The 21,197-nt window shown below is 41.4% G+C and overlaps 3 protein-coding genes across 3 annotated transcripts in view; 1 reads left to right on the top strand and 2 right to left on the bottom strand.

The window, feature by feature from the left end:
* The window catches only part of LOC110981999 (uncharacterized), a 25,453-nt gene extending 11,652 nt beyond the window's left edge, over positions 1–13,801 (bottom strand). Inside the window, exons 1-10 of the mRNA XM_022240108.2 lie at positions 13,667–13,801; positions 10,949–11,101; positions 10,254–10,545; positions 9,305–9,518; positions 8,454–8,577; positions 7,137–7,302; positions 5,840–6,018; positions 5,233–5,388; positions 4,689–4,850; positions 4,139–4,257 (exon numbers count right to left, since the gene is read on the bottom strand). Of these exons, the coding sequence (XP_022095800.2) occupies positions 4,139–4,257; positions 4,689–4,850; positions 5,233–5,388; positions 5,840–6,018; positions 7,137–7,302; positions 8,454–8,577; positions 9,305–9,518; positions 10,254–10,545; positions 10,949–11,101; positions 13,667–13,801 (1,700 nt within the window). The remainder of the gene's footprint in view (positions 1–4,138; positions 4,258–4,688; positions 4,851–5,232; positions 5,389–5,839; positions 6,019–7,136; positions 7,303–8,453; positions 8,578–9,304; positions 9,519–10,253; positions 10,546–10,948; positions 11,102–13,666) is intronic.
* On the top strand, positions 568–4,964 carry LOC110982002 (uncharacterized). Its single transcript, XM_022240113.2, has 2 exons — positions 568–830; positions 1,773–4,964. The coding sequence occupies exon 2, from the start codon at positions 1,803–1,805 to the stop codon at positions 3,747–3,749; it is 1,947 nt and encodes a 648-aa protein (XP_022095805.2). The 5' UTR covers positions 568–830; positions 1,773–1,802; the 3' UTR covers positions 3,750–4,964.
* spring1 (SREBF pathway regulator in golgi 1) lies at positions 11,578–21,197 on the bottom strand. Its single transcript, XM_022240114.2, has 5 exons — positions 20,993–21,197; positions 17,295–17,451; positions 16,363–16,517; positions 15,043–15,156; positions 11,578–14,652 (listed from the first exon to the last, which is right to left on the bottom strand). Exons 1-5 carry the CDS (start codon positions 21,083–21,085, stop codon positions 14,566–14,568), a joined length of 606 nt encoding a protein of 201 aa, XP_022095806.1. The 5' UTR covers positions 21,086–21,197; the 3' UTR covers positions 11,578–14,565.

Raw genomic sequence — 21,197 nt, 5'->3', positions numbered from 1 at the left:
TAATTTTTTCAGTTGGAGAGACAAAAGATCTACAATGTAGAATATCACACCTTTTCACGAGGAACACACACACCTATATACTGTATATGCAACGCACTCTATGCATTACATTACACATTGCCACAACTGAAAAGGTCACTATAGGGTTATGTCAATTGGTAGTCAAGCTCTGAGTGAGACCAGTCCTATTTTTAAAACTTAAAAAGATTTTTCTGGAAGGAAAAGAATGCCCCTTGTGATAATTCTGAAAAGAATGATTTTGTTATTTACATCTTCGGTTAAGTTTGTGTGGAACAGGAGGGGGAGGGCACAGAGACACGCTGTCAGAAATGAATCATTAACATGTGACATGGAGAATTTATGACAGCCAAGCTTGGGAACAAATGGTTTCATTCAGGGTGTCAATCTTTTCATACTCATTTCCGACTGCAATATCAACAAATCTAGGTCAAGTGGTATTCATACATAGCAACATCACTGCCACGTACGGTACAGATGTATTTCAAAGCCCTGGACTTTGGCGTCATTTATCAATGGCCCATTATCTCATGTACACCACAGCGTCCATTGCTTGCACACCACATGTAACAACTGGAAATCATGCAGAATGAGACAGCACAATGTGGCCTGCAGTAGGCCTATAAGCCACGGATTAATCAAGTTTGAAGTCTACGTCGCCATAACGTTTGACATTCACCTGCAGAATTCTACAACACTCCACTGAAAGAATGTAATGCCACTTGTGTGTGGAAGTCAGATTCCAATTAGATGTACATGTACTTCTTTACAGGCAGACTTTGAATTTTGCAAAACAGTTCTCAAAATTGCAGGTAAGTAGGCACTCTATTATGTGAAGACAGCTTCACCAACATCCAAGAATGTGTTAATCTTCATTAATCTTCATAGTGTGTACAATTTGTAGCATACAGTAACACCTCTGCCAATCTGCTCATATTTTATTAGTAACAAATAATGAAAAGTACAATGGTAAGAATAATTTCATGAAGTGACAGGTGGAGTGCTCCATTCCAAGAGGAAATCCCAGTGGGAAATATTATCTTTCACTGAATGGCATTACCCAAAGCATGAACAAGAAACATTCATTATTTGTTCACTGTCACTTGTACATGTTCATGTCACTGAATGTATTGCCTGGCTTACATGTGCATTTCAGTTCCAGAGTTGGAATCGAGTCCGTCAAAAGTCAGTACCTTAGTCAGTTTGTCAAGCAGGGTCTGGACAAAGTAACCGACCAGTTCAGCCCTATCCCACAAACATAATGCAAAACATGGCAGATTAGTGGAACGATGCAAAATAGTTGACACTGCGGTACACATACATGTATACTGTTGTTCAGAAAACTTGATGCATGTTGTTCCAGTCAGGGTCAAGTCAGGTAGATTCTATGAAAGGCTAGTATGCCTATGGATTACCATGGCTTTCAACAGCCCAAATCCATTTTGCAAACGTAACCGCTCCATGACCTTGGCCCAGTTGGGGTACCCTGAAACTCGAGTTCCCTGTGATTGTTTATTACCAAAGATTGCACACTCGGGTCTAAACCTGTAATGACACCACATGTACCCTGTATGCAATGTATGATCGCAAAGGAATTTGTATTATCCAGGAACGTATTCTATGAAGGGCATCAAGAATGCACGTATAACATATCAGTGAAACTCAAAGTGTTAAAAATGGGCTCAGTGATGTGCCTCAACCTTTTTATTATGGAGCTTCAGGTGATGAAAAACAATTTCTTTTTAATTTCACAGATTTTTGCTGTCTCTTTACTGATTATTAAGATGGCAGCTTGGCAAGATTCCAGTAATATGACAAATGAGGTTCTACTGGACTGCCCCATTTGCTCCAAGAACTTCAAAGAGCCAAAAATTCTTGACTGCTTGCACAGTGTTTGCCTTGAATGCCTCCAAAAGCTGCCGGTGGGTCGAGATTCAGAAAGTCCAATTCTAACATGCCCTGTTTGCGGTAGCCAAACCAAGGTGGAAGAGCCTGCCGACCTGCCTGATCATTTGACATTAAGTGCCCTGGTGGAGGAAGGCACAGTGAAGGAATGGCTACATGGGCATCAAGGGTCAGAGATCAGATGCCAAACCTGTGAAAAGAAAAGTCCGGCCATGTGGAGGTGCATGGACTGTGATAAGTGTCTGTGTCAGGAATGCCGGGGAGCACATGATCAAATGGCTGCCGCACCTCATAACATCTACTCGCTGGCTCAGCTCCATTCAGGAGAGGTTGCCTACAAGAGCAAACTCAGGGAGTATGTTCCCTACTGTGCCAAGCACCCAGACCAACGAGTAGACGTCTACTGCGCCATGTGCAAGCAGCTTCTGTGTGGGCTTTGCGCTGAGGTTGATCACAGAGATCACAGCCACTCTGTGGAAACACTGTCAGAGGCCTCCGCCAAATGCAGACGAAACCTTGCGGAACTTGCAGGTGCGGCCGAAAAGCACCGCGTGGTCTTTGCCAGGGCTGCAGATGAAATGACCAAATCCTTGCTGCATCTATGCGTCATGTGTTCCAATGCCAAGAGGCAGATCACCAAAAAGGCTAACAAAGAGGTTGCTAGGATCAGAGAGGAGGAGGAGAAAATGATAGAGAGGCTGAAAGGCATCTACTCTGACCAATGCCAGATGTTCAAATCAACTAAGGCTGCATACAACAAAGAGGTGATCCAGGCAGGGAACAAGCTGAAACAGGTGAACCAAATTATAGTGCAAGCTAGTTACTGCGAGATTCTGAACCTCCAGCAGAAACTCTTGGACAACATAGAAGCACTGACATTGAGGCAGCCGGAGAAAACGCCTGACCGTCTGTCCGTTGTTGAATTCAAAGAGGAAGCTGGGTCACTCGGAAGATTGGTGCATGAAGAGGTAGACTTGAAAGTGAAGGCACCAAGCAGCAAGGAATCACAGGATAGACAGACAGACCAGTGGGAATTGAAGAGAGAGCTGTGGACTTTTGAACCAGATCGTTCCGAGTTCACCGCTGCCTGGTATGTCGCTGCATTCTCCGACAATGAAATCCTCGTGGCGGACATTAATCACAAACAGCTGGTGACCTGCATGCCTTCTCCCGCCAGCCACTCTGAATTCTACGTCCACTTCAAAAGACTGCAGATTGAAGGTCTTGCTGATCCCAGGCACATCGCAGTCAACACCCAGGACCAGATTGTTGTCCTTGACAGCCCCAAGGTCAAGATCTTCAACCGGAAGTATCAGCTCCTTCATCAGTTCACACTAGGTGGAGGGTCAGACAGCCAGCCAACATGCCTGGCAGTGGATGACAGGAACCAGATAGCAGTGGGCTACGCAGACAAAGAGTTGATATATCTGCACAACTCCAGAGGAGGGATTGTCAAGAAGCTCTTTGCTCCGATGATCAGCTCCTATCTGACCATCAGCAAGCAAAGTCTCATCTACACAAACTGGGGGAAGAAAAAGCTGCTGGCACTGGCCTACAGTGGCGGTATGGCATGTTCAGTGCACATTGACAACGACATGCCTGACTGGGGCCCAATGGGAGTGTGTTGTGACAATCAGGGCAGTATCTTTGTTGCTGTGTGTGGTGACTGGCCCTCGCTTGGTGAGATTCTCCATTATGGACCTGACGGCAGGTACCTTGGATGCACTGTCAAGGGTTATGGCAATTTACGTGACATCACCATGACACCTAATGGGGACCTGGTCGTAGCTGCAGTTGAGTCTGTCAAAATCTACCATCAAGGTTAAAGAGTACCACTGGGAAGCATAGCTGTACCCTTGCAACGAACAGAGAAAGCATCTTCCCCGAATATACTTTAAGCCACTTTACACATGTACACCCAGTGTTGTAGTTGAGACCCCACCAAGCCTCATTGACGGATCTATAAGGCGGCCATGTCTTGGGTCTGGCTTTGTGATGGTCTTGATTACGAATCTGCTTATACAGCTGATAACATTGTAAATAGTCACATCAAAACATTGGAGATTCCTCATGGATATGTAGGTTCATGGGAAAATCAAGTTTTAACCTAACTTAATTTCCACTGCCCTTGTCACTAAAATCTAAAGAAAAAACAAAACAAAGTGGAACAAATCTTGATGACAGTAAATTTTCATCCAAAAATTAGAATACTTACACAGAGTTCCTGCTGTTGAGATCATCTGGCACAGAATCAAGTGGTTGGATCCCTCGGGTATGCTGGTAGGATCTTACCAGGTCGAGAGTCAAAATCTGTGATGGTTCATTCAGAAATACCTGAAAAAAAATTTGGTTTCCAATAATTATATACATGTATTAAAGCAGTGATAATATTACAAAGTGATAATATTCCGATTCAAGACTGCTTCTCTACCACCAATCAGTAAAAAATCAAAGTTAAAATAGCTTGAGCTCCTTAAATTTGAGCAGTGCATCTGAGATAAATCTATGATTCATGATAGGAAAGTTATAAAATTGTAATCAAAACCTAAAAGAAGACTTATTTCAAGCAGTGGTGGATCCAGGACTAGGTCGGTGATGGGGGCAAATTGAATTTTAAAAATAATAATCTTCAAGTGCCAAAAAGAAAGACTGTAGTACAGTTTCTACACTGCTGAGTTAATAATTTCTTTTTAAGTCAACAGTCTTTTGGGGTGCAACTTGGATACATCATTGCTCTCAAGGTATAAACAGGGGTCAAAGTTTACCTGTTTCATCTGGTGGTAGTCTACGGCATCCATAAATTTCTTTTTGAGTAAGAGCAAGAGGGCCAGGCAAGCGTCTTCCAGAACTTGCCTGTCCCAACGTTCCACAAAGCACTGGTCCCAGATGTACATCATGGCTGAGCAGTTCAGGACACACACAAAACCCTGTGATAAGAAACAATGATAATCACTGGTATGCATCGGAACCAGGTATGTGGCCATTGGTGTTAACTGGTTCCAAATTATGACACTGGATACTAATAACTATGTAAATTATGTTGTAACTTGCTGAAAAGATTTTTGATGGAAACTTTAAAAATAAAAACCAGCCAAAAGGGAATGGTGAATCATATATGCGAAGGTTTTTGATATGGTATTTATTGACAGACTTAGCAATCGGACAAGTTTTCACATGCTTTTTTTTTAACCAGGTTACTGTTCTAATAACAAGAAACCAAATTATGTTACATTCCCACTACTAGTGATTACAATGTAATACTTATCAAAAGAGGCTGGTTTTCCAAAAAATAAAAAACATTTACTTTACCTCGCCAACCCACTTGCGTAGGAATATGATGGGGCTTGCCAACAACTCCTTTGTTGCCGAGTCGGCAGAGGGATCGTTGGATTCCTCGGTGCCGACACTCCAACTTAAAGCAGCGGCTTTTCTCTTCTCTGCATGTATGAGATGCACCAAAAAATCCTGGCAGACAAAAGACATTTTTAAACTTGTCTTTTGGCCCATGCACTAACATCTCTTCCAAAACACTAAGACATTTGCATGAAAATACACTTTTTTAAAGAATGAAGGACACAATAATGAAGCAAGTAAGTATTCATTTAATATAACTCTCAGTGGAAGAGTATCCAATTTCTTCTCATGTAAAGCTCTTACTATCTATCTTTCCATTTGTTTATAATGATTCATTCTTTCCAGTTAGAATGTTCTGATGATGTAAATGAATGTATTTTGAATGAAGCTGCGAAACAACCAGAACTTGGATAAGGAGGAACACTGAAGAAAAGAACTGAGAGCCTGGCAAATACATGTGAGAAATTGTTCTAATGATTGCTGTGTTTTCAAAAGACCTTACAATGTTTCTAGTTTTTATGTTAGGGTATGAGTGGACAAACAGATCTTGTGTTTTATTAACCTGTGGGTTGACTTTCACATTGCTGATTGCACAGTGCTGTAAGTGGTCATACAATTCCTTGTCAGCCATCTTCAGCCGGGCCATTGCTTGCTCAGCAACTGCAAAAATCTCCGGCCATTTCGGAAAGGCATAGGTATTTAGGAGGTCTAGGTAAAGAGCCAACTCATAGGGGTGTTCCTCTGCAAAAGAAATCAGCAAAGATTTTAATTTGTGATCAAATTAAATACAACTTTTGTGTTTAAATTTGTGTTTAAACTGGATATCATGTACATCTACTATACAATTTGTAGCATTACAGAGAAATGTTCAATTACAAAATTAAATGTCAAACTATTAACGTTTATTTACAAGTTTAATGCATACAGATAATTGAATCAATTTTCTCTGTAATTTAGATATCATTTTCATGTCATTGCAAAGAACATGTGTAGGGATGCTCCGGTAGGAATTAAATCAGATGAACTAAGGCTATGAGCAAGGAGGAAAATACGAGTTTTGGCATACAGTTGAACCTCATTCCTAAGAATTGTTAATATGTCTACAACATTCTGCTTATAACAAAGAACTCTTTCAGGTCCAAGTCCTTCGTTCCTAATTTTGTTCACTCCTGATTACAAAAAGTTCCTGTTATGAAAAGGTAATCTGCAAAGTCCAGAGTACCTCTTAGTAATGAGGTTTGACTGTATATCGCAAAAATGGTATAAAAAGAAACTCCAAACAGTAGCAAAAGAACTCAAACTTGAGTTTGAGGCTTTTTGTACATGTCTTAGACATTTTCAACTAGTGTTTTTGTCTAAAAACTTTAATGCAGAAACAAAAGCCACAAAGTTCTGACACACCATCTTGTTTTTCATTTCAATCCCTACTAGTAATGTACAGTAATAAAATGGAAAGTGCTTTGGTCTTAGTTAAAAGTGCTTTATAAAAACCTGTTATTAATGGTAGTGGTAAAGACTTGGCTCCCAACTACCCACACCAGTGGGAAAGATAAAAGGCTTATGTTTGGATGTCACTGCTACTGGGCAGTCCCAGCACCCAGCAAACACTCTACAGGCTTGCTGTGCACAGTTACATGAAAATGTCTGATGCGAACATGGACCACTGTATACTCCAGCCCTTCCCCACACCCACAAGCACCATCAATGCCCGGTCAATGTCTCGTCAATGTCCTGTCAATGTCCAGTCCAGTCAATTTCAGTTTCATCTCCTTGCTGCCTTTCCAAATCATTTGTGCATTGTCAAAGACCAAAGTAATACTGTGTAATCTTCTATCTTTGGCTTTGAGGAATTTCCTCACCTTTCATTTGGCGGTCGTGGAATGCCAGCTGCAGGGGGAAAATCCAGTCAATCAGGAAGGGTTCGTAGCTGCGGTTGTACGTGTACAGGACGTTCAGGGCCTCCCTGGCCTGTCTGTGGATCTTGCCCAGTCTGTGAGCCTGCATGCACGGTGTGGCGTCAAATCTCTGACGGCAGAATGAATGTGATCTTACGATGAAAAAAATTTATTTTGGATGTGTAAAAAACCTGAAAAGCGAATACAAGAAACTACTTGTGCATGGAATGAGTAATAAACATTCAAAATTAAGATAATATCTGTAGGTGATGCATAGTCACAAAAATTGGATTTAGGGCACTCATTTGTTCAGGTGCAAAATCTTCAAATCAGTCAACTACTGTCATATGGATTCTTAAAATGCAAACTAGAATTGATGTTGTAGCGGAATAGTTAATCTGTACTGGTAAGACTTGTTAAAGTTTATGTATAACTGGTATGCGGGCTCAGGCTCATTGTGCTGTGCACAAATTGCGTAGGGAGTTGGTACCTAGCGCGGGTATAGCGTGTGGCTCACATGCGGTTGCGCTCTTCTGTCGCTGTGCTCTGTTTGGTCGCAGGCTTGTGTCCGCTGCATCTCGCTTTTCCTCCACTCCTCATCATTGCTTTGAATCCTGAGTCAGTTTTACGCTCTGCAGCCTGCTGTGCCTAGAGACAAATGAGCTGGGCCTCGCACCAGCGTGAGTTGGAACCCCAGATATTGGGCTTGAGAGGGGATTTTGCCATTTTGTCAATCCCATTTGGAACAAAGACCTTACAAGGTACCCCAAGGTAAAGGAATAAATATACCAGTCAAGATCACCAGATCAGGTTGTGTACTTGCTGTTTTCAGTCAGTGGTTCATTTCCCCCTTGGATATTGTTTGTATGTGGTATGCATGTCAGAGCATGAGTGTGTACTCCCCGATGCCTGGTGGTAGACTGGCATACTCCGCAGTTTCTCAATTGCTCAAATGTTATGGATTGTGCACATTACACTGACATCTGGTTGAGAGCCTTCCGTGCCATGTGAGGAACTTTGAACCCATCAAAACATAATGTGTCCTTACCCGGCTCCTTTGGAAAGGCAAACAGCACCTTCTACATATTCTTCTAGATTCAATCATCATCCCCATGGTTTCCACAAAATCTCTGGTACATGTACAAGAATTGCAAACCCAAAGAAACTACAAAAAGGTAACTTTATCATGGACTGTTGCTTAACATTCAATTTAATTTGACATTTGCAACAGTGGTTTGTTTTGTTCTGTGCATGCATGTGATTACAGTTAGTTTCATTTACCTCTTTAACAGCTGTTTCAATGAGTCCTCCTATTGGGCACTCTGTTGCCTTGGTAATCTTCATGTCGACTTTGCCCTTTGACACAGCCTTCGCAAATTTCTTCCGAATTGCTTTTTCTGAGGACCTGTGTGTGTGAAACAAAAACAGTTATAGACACATTCTGCTCCTCTAAGCCTCTTGTGGGGGTGGTTTTAACAATGAGGTAATTAGTAAAAGCATCTTTGACTGACTGTGTAACCCAAAATGGAGTTTTGTTCACACTCAGCTTGAAAGCAAATGTGAACTCAAAATATATATCATTATACATCAAGTACAGCAAGTATATGTTGTGTATGTACAATGAGCAGATCACATCATAAGTGCAGGTCAAGTTTATAAAGAAAATTTCATGCCATACCCTGACTTTGGGTAAGAAATGAACTGGCTTTTGTACATCATGGCAGCATAATGTTGAACCTTTTACGCAGATGTCAAAACCAAAGATTGTATAGTTCCGTGTAGCGGCGCAAGATGGAAAACTTTATCGTGAATACGCGTACAATGTTGTAATCGCAATTGTTGTGTGTGTGTCCCTGTGCATTAACGTCCACTGCGCAGGCGTATTGCTTGCCCAAATGGCGGTTATGGTGATTTCACCATTTTGGCAGAGTTCCCCATCCTGCGCCGCAGCACTATAAGATCTTTGGTCAAAATGATCTTCAGTTCAAAGGGATTATTGTTTCAGACTTGCAACCAATCAAAACAATTTGACAGCATGCAATAAAGCAGTGGATCAAGTTCTGATTGAAATCAATTTTTCTCCATTCGCGTGAAATGGATATCCGTCCAACTTTTGCAACCCTCCATCTTACTTTTCTCCACCGCCCCCACCATCCTCTGCCATCCGCAGCAGAATCTCTGCCCACAGGTAGCTCCTCAGTGTCTGCGGAAGCTGCTTCCCGGACAATCGGCGGCATACGCTGTCAAGTCGGGTTGGGTCTCGCTGGAGAATGGCAATCAGGGACATTCCCAGGTGGTCGCTGGTTTTGCTGGAGAGCTTAATATTGCTTATGGATGTAGGCACATCTGGGTTCAGAAAGAACCTTAACTTCAAAACTCTATAGCTTTCTCATGTTCCCAGCCATCTGAATGAGTGGCCAAAGTCTGCAGGGCCAAATTTCATGGCGCTGTTTACCGCAGAATTCTGTGCTTACAATCTCCATTCTGTGCTAACCGTGCTAGTAGAAAAATTCTGCGCTAACCCTTTAAGTACAGAATCCTTTGTTACGGGATGTATGCATGCGCACACACCCAAATTCCTTGCTAACCCATGAAATACGTTCGCGGTAAGCAAAGAATTTTCTGCTACGGTAAGCCAGATTTTTTGCTTACGATAAGCTGCGCCATGAAATTGGGCCCAGATGATTCACTGCTGGTTAGTAATTAGTTGTGCTTTAAAATGCATGATTGCCCCTAACAGTGGTCAAGAGGGGGATTTTATTGAATAGTTAGCAGTTGCAGTCTTTGAAGGCTTTGTGAGATATTTAGTACAGTCAATCATGCAGCTTTTGTTCTGATGGCCAGCCATACAGTTTGCCAACCACTGCTACACTGGCAAGAACTTTGACTATGACAAAGCAAGTGAAAGGTCAACAGGCAACTTCTCATTTTCAAAGCTTTACTAGAGGGATTAATTATATGCCATATTTATGAGAACTGCTTCCTTCTAATGAACAATTCTGATTTTTTTATGAAAGATTGTTCACGGGAAGACAGCAAAAGCACCATACAAACCCAAAGATTTTAGAACAATTTACACACCTTTGGGATCTGGCTGTTCTTGTTTCTGTCTCATCTCATGTATCACCAGGTCTCTCTTAAGACCAGTCTCAAAGATCCCCCTGGCATGGTCAATCACTGCCTGCATGTCTGACCTTCCCTGCTCCCCTGTCCTATCTCCATCCTGCTGTCTGTCGGTGACCGGAGTGGAAGCATTACTCGACATTGGTGCATAGCCAAGCTCTCTAATGACGAGGTCGAGTTTGTCTCTGAGGAGTACCTGGGTAGCTCTCTGCAACTGCTTCTTTCGCTCAACACCGAGTGCTGATGGAGCCTTATAAACAAAAGAAATGATGGAAGCCATATATGTACCTGGATGTGTGCCCAAAATTTATACAATTTTATATTTTATGGGCAACAGCAAAACATAATGGCTCTCTGCATTCAAGTATACTTCTGTCAAGACTAGCTGGGCACTCAGCCTGTGGGTTCCATGCATCAATACACCCCCATCAACGAAAGAGAGACAGGCTAGTCCGATTCCTCAAAGTCAACCATTGCCACGAGGCTACCGGCATGCACAAAAGACCAGAACTCCATTGTGTACACACATGTAAGACAGATGTTCCAGTCTGTAAAAATGACCTGGTATGCCAGCTCCACAGAACTTTGCTACTTGGCAACACAGTCCATGGCCATGCCACAGTTTTTCAACACACAAAGCAACTAATACGTACCAATACCTCCGGCCTGGGCACCATGCTTTCCATGTATTGCTTGACAAACATCGGCCCCAGCAGGTGCAAGATCATCTGTTTCCTCTCCTCTTCCATGTTTGCCAGATCCAGCTGGAGACTCTTGACGAGCTCTTGACTGATACGAGCGTGCACCTGTGAGTACACGAGTACGGCACTGTGGATCTCATTTTGCATGTTTTAAGCAGTGTGGGTTCTGCCAAGTCAGTTTTAATGATCGTGACACAAAACTTGTTGAAGATTTCCCAAATTATGGAGAATTGATTGATGTGCTGATAGGCATTAAACCACAGGGCTTTGAGATGATCACACGTACGATGTGAGGCTGTTTCACCTTATATAATGTTTCATGTCCATCATTTTAATATCTCAGATTTTGCTCTTTTTGTTTTTAATGCACACACATATATTTTCCAGCAAAAATATTTTGTATTTAAAAAATACATTGGATTGAAGCAGCTGACATCATCTAAAAAAATCAGTTTTATACACGTAAACGTGTTATCTTTCTAACGTGAAAGACAAAAAATACAAAAATGAAGGAAAAACAGCAACACAAAAATCAGTGAGAATTCACAAGAATGAGAAGAAACATTGAACAGACTACAGCATACATGTGCATATGAGAAAATATTTTATTCTGTGAAGTACATGGTCATGTACATGAGGCTATACTCTAGGAGACCTGACAAACATTAAAAGCCAGAGACCTTTTACCCTATTCATGCATGTACATATGTGCCACATGTATGGTCCCATACCAATTAAGAATTTGTGCACATTCTCACATAAACTAATTGAATGAATTGTTTCATCTGAATGTGTACAATCTGCAGCATCTTTGCAATACAGATGTACTGCACCTGAGCCTCGGACATACAAGCCTCTTGTGAATATTTAAAGTAAAAACAGTTCCATGTACAGCTCATGAAAGGAGTCCATATTCTACGCACAGTTGGGCTGTAGATCCTTAATACTTCAGAGGGAGACTTTTGAGAGACTGGGAAGTGGAGAACATGAAAGTCCTAGCAGGTCAATCTACTAATAATGAGCTACATGTATGGGTATATGTAATTTGTACATGCTCAAAATGATGAGAACTAAAGTACACTGGCTACATAGGACTGGTAGGGTTACCAACTGCCACCGCCAACTGTCTCTAAAAATTCCCATTCAGTTACCAGGGCTATGCCATAAGAGACAGAACAGGCCCAAAAGCCTTGAATCTCGACAGATTTGCTGGGGCAAATCACTAAAACCGATGAATTACTATGTACATGTCAAAAGAATTTCATGATATACAGCATTTGGGCATATTTCATCATGGAATTGTTTAAATCTCAGGAAACAACAAGCTCAATGCCACAATAAAATTACAAGCAAATTTCCAATTACACTTTGCATTATCACATTGGAATTCTCCAAGCCAATACAGTTGAACCTCGTTAATAAGAGGTCCTTGGCATTTAACTTTACAAATTACCTTGTTATAACAGCAACCTTGTATTATCAGGAGTGGGAAACAATGGAAAACAGACTTGAGACCTGAACCTTTCCTTGTTATAACAGCAACCTTGTATTATCAGGAGTGGGAAACAATGGAAACAGACTTGAGACCTGAACCTTTCCTTGTTATAACAGCAACCTTGTATTATCAGGAGTGGGAAACAATGGAAAACAGACTTGAGACCTGAACCTTTCCTTGTTATAACAGCAACCTTGTATTATCAGGAGTGGGAAACAATGGAAAACAGACTTGAGACCTGAACCTTTCCTTGTTATAACAGCAACCTTGTATAAACAGTGCTCTTCTTATTGAGGTTCAACTGTAATGTTGCTATCTAAAGTGGCTTGGGTGCAAGTTGAGGAAAGTTGCGCAGGAGACATCTCAGACCAAAACATTCCTAACATTAAACAAAAAAGACTGGCACAAAGACATGTGACCAATCATGAGCAACATGCTGCTGGTGTAAAGCTTGCCCCATATCTACTGAGACACGAACAAAATATCTGTCAATAGCATTCCAATGTGATAATGCAAATTCAACTGGAAAACCAATGCTATTGGGCAACTATCAAATTAAGTTTGCAAATAGCTCATGGGCATCAGTCACAATCATGTTACCAACACCTCTTCAGAACTTTTGTCCTCCCCAAAAATAGCAATATTCATAAAAAAGCCTGCCATGCAGAGCTTGAATTTAACATACATTTTGGCTTGCTACATGTACATGTGTGCCTATGACCACTTTCACATTTTGAACCAAAAAAATGACTTCACCAAAAACAGGTGCTGCAGAATTGGCCACTGACAGAAACATTGGAAAGTCTTGTCATCTGGTAATGTCAAAAATCTTTCAGAGAATGAAAAGCATAAAACTGAAGTGAAGACGAGAAGAAATTCTTACACTCAAGTCTGGACAAGTGAATGCTGTACACTCACTGAAAGCCTTTGTTTAGAAGCTGTGTGTGATTGCTGTTCCAAACAAGTGGGAACATTGGTGAAGACAAAAGAGTAAGGTGCACAAGGTGATCTCAAGCATGTGCAATGCTTATTTTTCACACAACAGTCTACTGAAAATCCCCACAATCCCCCTAGATGGTTGAAAGAAACATCTACAGATGAGAAGAAAACATTCTCAAGTGAAAAATCGAAATTGGATGTTAGTGCACACAGACAGGTTAGGTCCACTGACTAACCTGTTCCCATGGCGACCCAGGTAATAGTGTCTCATGCAATGCCGAGTCCAACCAGTGCAGGTTGAATGGACGATACCTGCTCTGCTCTGAAAGCCTGCCCTCGACGGGCTGAATTGGTGCAGGTTTGCTTTCCATTTCCTAGCTAGAGTTCCTTGGTTGGGAAACTTGATGGCTAATTTCAAAGTCAGCATTCGCAACCATGCAGCTCCTGCATGATGTCCAATATTATAGTATCAAGCTATCTTCAGTGTGCACGTCTACTTAAGAAACCAGGTGAGAATCAAGGTTTGAAGTTCAAAAGCGGTCGAGAAAAATAGGTACCACTCGTTCAGTTTATTGCACGTGTTTGAGATTGACATCAGACTGAAGTTATTTGCATGCAGTTGGTCCCATTTCAGTTTGTTTACAGACTACCACAATTTTTTTTAGGTTCGTTTTCTGGGAGAAGGGTCTATCCAGAAGATGTAGTGATGGCAAATTTCCTTTGAAGGGTAGAACGACACAAATTTCCTTGTGAGTTACTTGAAAGCAGACAGGGATGTTGACTGCAGAGTGAGCAAACGGCACTCTGACGTTTCTTGTCTGTTCAGGTGGCTTTGTTCACAGGAGGTTTGATGTCATGCCAACTGCAATTCAGCCGGATCCCTTTTTCAAGCCGGGAAGGGGGGAAGAAAGTCTCTAGAAATTCCTTTTGGATTAAACACAGGAAGTGTTTCACTTAATTAGTCAGTACTGTTGCATCTTTAATTCACATCAGCAAACTCCAATCCCCTTGCATCTGGACTCTAGTGATTGATGAGGTCACTATGGACTGTTCCGTCTGTTAGACTATGAGGTACACAGACAGAGGTAGTATTCTGCAGAATGTGGTGAAAGGGTGGCGATGAGCGTTGGGTGCACTAGCTAGGTGGTTTGAGGTCTGGGGGGCTCTCTCCAAAGCAGTGTTTGGCCACAGGGTCCCTGTAGGTGTTCTCGTGCTGCACACTCTGGAAGAGCAAGAGAGAGAGAGAAAAAAAAAACAAGCAAAAGGGTCAATACTACATCGTGAAGCACAGCCGATGTCAGAGTCTTTGCCATAATCAAGACATCAAGCACCAAGAAAAGATTCTAGATTCTAGAGCAGTCTCTCTCTGTGATAGTTACTGAAGTTATGGGCAAATCGTAATGACCCGAAGGGTCTGACATGTCTGGTAGAAGACAAAGGAAGGATGCATTTAACTAACAGCACTTGCAACCACTTAACACGTGCATGCCAAAGTCCGCAGCAGAATAACGCCAATCATGTACACACAGAAACAGGAATTTTAGGATATCCCTCATCACCCTGGACCCTCAAATCTCAAACAAACAAGCTGGAAGACACAGCCAGGACCCACCTCTGATGATGTGCGACACTTGGTGAGGCAGAACTCGTATTGACTGTTCACCTCCCGGAATAACAGTTTGAATGTGTTACTGGCCTTGCCAAGCACACCTTGCACTACATCCTCCTGGAAAAAAATTATGAATCAAACATGTAGGAATGTTGGAACAGAGTGCAGCCGGATCACACGTTACAACTTTTAGAAACAGGACGGATTTCAGTTCAGTTTCAAATGATTCCTTAAACTGTGGTGATTTTTTCCAAGGGTGCCTGGTTCCAGTCAAACGGACATTCATCTGCAACCCAGCAGACCTTATTCGCGTGGAAGCCATGTTTAATCTTATTCCCTGAAATTATCACAATCAATGTCATCTGTTAAATGGGATGGTACCAGACTATTTGGGGTTCCACAACACACTTCAATTTCTTTTAGTGGCTTAAAACATTTAGATATAATTTATCACAAATTTGAAATTATTCTAAACAAATAAATGAGATCAATTTGTATTGAACTCTTATTTCGTCACTATTATTTTACTCTAAGCTTCCAAAAAATGAGAAGTATCACTTCGATTTCGATTAATGATGGCAAAATCATAATACAGTCTATTACCACTCACTTTTGCTTTCTGAGGTACATGTAAATAGCATACAATTGTGCATACACTTTGTGTAATCCCATATCCATATGAAAAAAACAAATTAAAACATGTGTCATTCTGTATATTCAGGGTCCCAACTTGTGACATTTTTCCAACCTGTGTAATTTGACATGAAAGCATAACTGAAATTGGCTTCAAACTAGTTTTACTTGTTTAGCAAGTAACTTGCATCCCTTAAATGCTCCTGGAAATTAAAGAATGAGTTTCACCTTGCAAAATATAATGTCATAGTTAACAGAGACACAAAAAACTTGGCCCTAAATTTATAGAATGACCCACATTTCGTGACACTGAAACACCCAAACTCTGCCAAAGTCCAAAATTCAAGTTTTGTTATTTCCCTAACGTGACTCCAAACTGCACAGGACAGCCAGTCATGCAGTGTATGGAGCGTGAAGCCCTAACTCTGCTGGTGTACAAAAGTGTCATTGGGTTACTTAGTTCTTTTGTTCCACAGGGAAGCCTCCTTTGTGCATACCCTGTGGAACAAAAGCACTGGCCTACAAGATGGCAGCCATGCAAACTCTCAAAAGGAAAACAAATGTAGGTTTAAAAAGCAAATGAGACTAAGCCAGATGCTACTGACTCAGATTTATGAGACAACTTCTAAGTCACCTTCTCCAAACATTAACACAAAAATGAGATCGTCTCAGTTGCAGAGATCGCCCTACCTTCTCAGGGTGCATGCAACAAGACACGCAGTTCTCGTAGACAGAGCAGCAGTTGGTGCTGCTGCGACAGCCTTCGCAGGTGTAACGCAGCGAAAGTCGGTGCTCGGGGTCGCAGCAGGAATTGGTCTGGACGGCTTCCCTTGGGCACACAAACCCTACACGGCAAAGCGTAAATGGGAAGCAATTGGCCAAGTTAGTTTTGGAAAATTCCTGATGGATGTGATTTCAAAACATCTGGTTCGCTTTGAGGTACATGTACATGTACTGACTTTGAGAGCATCTGGAAATCTGAACTGCCTGGATCCATCACTGGGTGGTATACCCATTCTCACTAGGAATACATTTTTGGAAATTGCCACAACAGCTGAGAATAGCCTTTAGCCGGTTTCTTTTCATTTCAACAGAGAAAAACACGATCAGTTGGCAAGTTTTTACAGACCTGAAAAAAGTAAGAAAGCAAACTGCCTTTGTTGCGGTGGGATCAATACTAACAGTATTAAAGGAATTGTACAATTTTGCGTGTTGCGGTACGGTCAGCAGGCAGACAAGTCAAGGCTGACTGCTTGCTTGCAGTATGCAAATACCCCTGCCAGGCAAAATGCAATAACATACATGTGCATCATCCACATGTCTATTTTATTTATGTATAAGTCTTGAAGTCCCTTCAGTACATAGAATGTGCCAGTAGATTTATGCAGCGGCGAATTGTTTTGGAGGAAGCTTAAAGGCCGGTTCATGTGTCGCAAAATGAATGCAAATTTGTAATGTCAGATTAAACAGCCGTGTTACGAATTCTCTCAAGTTGAACACGTTTCAGCTTGCGCAAAATATCGCTGCAGATTTTTCGCGACATCAAACTCGCTTCGCTTTCACATTAGCCTGCAGTATGAGCAGGCCTTAAGGTTGTCATCAAAGGGAGGGGAGTTATGTACCTCGGTTGTCTACCACCAGGCTGTGCCCTTGCTGTGAATTTTGACAGTTGGAGGAGTTGTTCTGATCAATGGCCTCGCCACCTGCCCTCAGCTGCAACTGCAGAGTGGTGTGCGGCAGGTCACCGAACCTGTCGCTGATCACACCAATTGGAACTTCCTGCAAATGGGAAAAATTTCTGGTCATTCGCATATAGTCAAGGTAACCTTTGGAAAGCTTAAAGGAAAGTGTTTCATACACAGACATCACTTGAAACCTAGAGCACCAACCCTGGCAAGGCTGAAACTGATCTGAAAAATTGTATTTCTGAGGAAATGCTTCAATATTTTCCTGCTGAATTTGACATTTTAGGCTATGTTATTGCTCTCTGATGGCCTTTACACGGTATCTTCATCTGTACCAGGAGGCTGCCATGGCCATTATAGTTGAGAAAACTGGTATCAGGGAAAAACATTTTGATGTTTTCACATGAAATGAGGAGAGGCCTGTTCTTTTAAACCTGACCCCCTACACCCCTTTCACATCTCCAGCCCTTTAAAATATTGTCACCTCAATCTAAAAATCGTTTGGGTTAAAAAAATGTCACCGAAGTGGATGTTCTGCGCAATCTTTGAAAGCACACATTTCAAAATTAGCATATGCAACTTTCAACTTTCTGCATAACCACAGACATTGCCACAAAAACAGAACAACACGATAAAAATTGCATGGTACATGCATTGCATGAACACCAGGCAATGCAACAGTTGCATGTAAGAGATTGACATCAATTATCACTGTTTGCATGAATTTAAAATCCCCAAGTGCAAAGATGCATTCTGATAAAGTTGTCTCATCAGTCAAGATCAGTCAAACAATCCATGTGCGGAAGGAATTTTTTACTGTCTGTGACAGTTACAGCAAAGTTAAGTGTCCAGCCTATTGTTGGGTCAGTTTTCATGTGTGATTTGTGTTGCACAATGATGCAAAAGTGTGGCACTTACAGAGCACAGGTACACGCCTGCCACAACATGTCAGACGAACTTTTGCCTGTTAGTTTTGAGCTTTCGGATGAATAGTGCCTGATGAGAGCTGTTAAATTGCTGTTGACATTTAACTCAGACTCAACTTCCCTCTAAAAGATCCTTACAGCCATTAATTAGAAAAAAAAATCTGTAATAAGAAAAAAATGTAATAAGAATGGGATCCCAGAGTAAACAAATAACAATCAGGGAAATGAGAATTTTGAAATGCTCCCAAAACTATACTAATTTGTACTGGAATTCTAGCCTTTGCTCAAGGCAACAGTTTCTGAGCTTGACTGGCGCTCATCCCATTAATTGAGACAGCTGGAGACTTCTGGGAGAATGGGAACCTGTCTGTATCTCAGCATCCCTGTCTGGTCGAACGCCAACCATTGTGACTCCCTTTAAAAACTGCACAATCTGAGGTACAACCTTTGTGCAAGTTCAAAGACTGCACTCAGTGCTGTCCATGCACACTTCAATGTGACCCACCATTCCCAAACCAGGCTGAAGTCGATATTTGTGATGTTGGACAATTCCTCTCCTTGAGCTTTTTTTACACTTCAAAGTGATCCATGTTAAATCAAAATTCTGTCTGCAGTAAGCTTCTTAGCTTCTTAGGTAGATCATTACCTAAGGTGTAAAACTCCCATGAATATCTGAACAGTTCTACTATTTTAGGGTTATGAAGTAACCTACTTCAGCCAGGTTTTGGGATGGTGGGTCACACATGCACAACCTAATACAAACTGCACAGGTAAAATTGTACAAGTATGCAAATTAAAAAATTGCATACTTTGAAATATTGCACTGAACATGGCCAATGAGTACGGAATTTTGCCCCACATGATGAGACTCGTAAAACTAGTCTCCCAGAGAACTGCACATATCAGCCCCCCCTTTTTGGGTCAATCTTTTTGTGCTGATTGAATGGCATGAATAGGGACAAAAGCTACCAAAAATTGCCACAAAGAAGTGACACAAACTTGCCTGACTCAATGTAAAAATTTGAACAGTTGTCAATCCATAAGAATTATGAACAATTCACACCACTATGCACGCTAGTCAGGCCATCAGGATGGCAAACTGGCCAAAAATGTTCATATATCATGTGGTAAGCATGCATAATGCATCCGGACAGGCGAGCGATAAACCTTGTGCCGAGGCATGAAATTTGTGGAAAAGAGCTTGCTTCAATTTCGAGCAAAAAACCCTGAAATTAAACTCGTGAACACAGAAAATAGACAAGTGACCAAGTTCTGTGAAATAACTTGCAGAAATCTTCTTGCAACAACAATGTTTTTATCGAACGGGCTGCATGTGTGTATGGCCAGTGCAGTGTAACCCAGCTATTTTGACCGAGATATAAAGACTGGTTGCCACATTTTTTCTATCACACATTTTTTTGCATGGGCGTGGCATGGCAGGAGCCAGCACAGCATTGCTTTAATGCACAGAACTTTGCGCACGTGTTTTTAACACTGCGATAGTAACATATAAAGGAAATCGTAAATAAACAAAAGTTTGTTTTCAAAAGTTGCAAACGTAAGTTGGAAAAACATATACATGTAAATACGAGCTCTGATGAGGACTTGCAAGTCTTTGGCCACAGTGATTATTATTGATTTTGCCTCTCCTATGCCCATCTTGTTTGTGATGAAAAAGAAATAGGATGACTAAATAATGATAATAATTTAAATGTGGAAATAGATTGTTAAGCAGTGTTTTGTGAAGACAGAAAAGGCAATGGGATTTATTTTTTCATTTTTTGAAATTTGTTTTTCTAACTTGCGGATAAAAATTTTAGGGTCGCACCGGAAATTAGGGTCGTTTGGGAAACCAGAAGCAGAAGTATTTTTTGGGGGGCCTCATTTAAGACACAAAGGATTCAGGCACATGTCAGAGTACCTTTCCATGTCTGACTAGTTTCCAGAGTAGGGCCCAAGAGGCAAAATAAGGGACCAGGCCACCACTGTAAATGGTCACAGACATTACAGTCTGTCCCCAAAAGATTTTATGAATAATGGAAAAATATATCCGTCCTTTTAGGGCCCACAGGACATGCCTGATATGATATTAATTGAAGAGCATAACCAGGCTTAGACATGAAAGAACTCAGACATGTCAGATCAGAGAACCAAACTGTTCTATTTTAGCTTCAAACAGGTCAACTGAATTCTGAAATATGTAAAATACATTAGGCTTACTTTGTAGCAGCTTAGGTTTGCAAAGGCTGTAGCCTAGGCCTAGCGTCATGAACATACATGACAGATTCTACCTCCATGATGCAATCTAGTACCCCAAGAACTGTGGGGTCTGGACCCCACAGTTGTGGGGGAACTAGATTGCATCAATATCTATAGCAATTATTTGGCTATAGTATACTATAGTATAGGCCTACTACTAGCAATCTAGAATGAATGAAAAGCTAGTATCAGACAATAGGGCTAGCCCTGCAAATACATGTGGGGCCTAGGCGTACATAAAAAATTGTAACTAACAGTACACTAACAAACAATGTGTGGGCCAACAGATGCCCGACGTGTGTACGTTCTGCACATACTGACATAGCCTATGTCCACAGAGCTGAAAAACGATGATCATGATAATGCATGATATGTGTACGTACAGTACATGCATGTACATTGTACATGTACAGTACATGTACGTGATACACAGACACGATAGATTTTTACCTGATTAAATGTGCTATTTAAGAAGTAAAACAACGAAAATATAAATATCACCGCCAGCACCCAACGTTTTCGCAAAATCTTCGCTGGAAACATGAGAGCTTTGGATGGTGTTTCGTAGGAAAAGAGGAAATTTCTAGGACCATTTTCGTACTAGTCGTATCGTATACAGTACTAGGCATGGAGATCTACCCGTAAGCCTAGCGTC

This window comes from Acanthaster planci, linkage group LG09, assembly GCF_054643075.1.
Source record: "Acanthaster planci isolate LZ-2023a linkage group LG09, COTS_SCS, whole genome shotgun sequence".
Lineage (NCBI taxonomy): Eukaryota > Metazoa > Echinodermata > Asteroidea > Valvatida > Acanthasteridae > Acanthaster > Acanthaster planci.
Note: the sequence above shows the minus strand (reverse complement) of the source record. Positions and strands in the feature narration are given on the sequence as shown.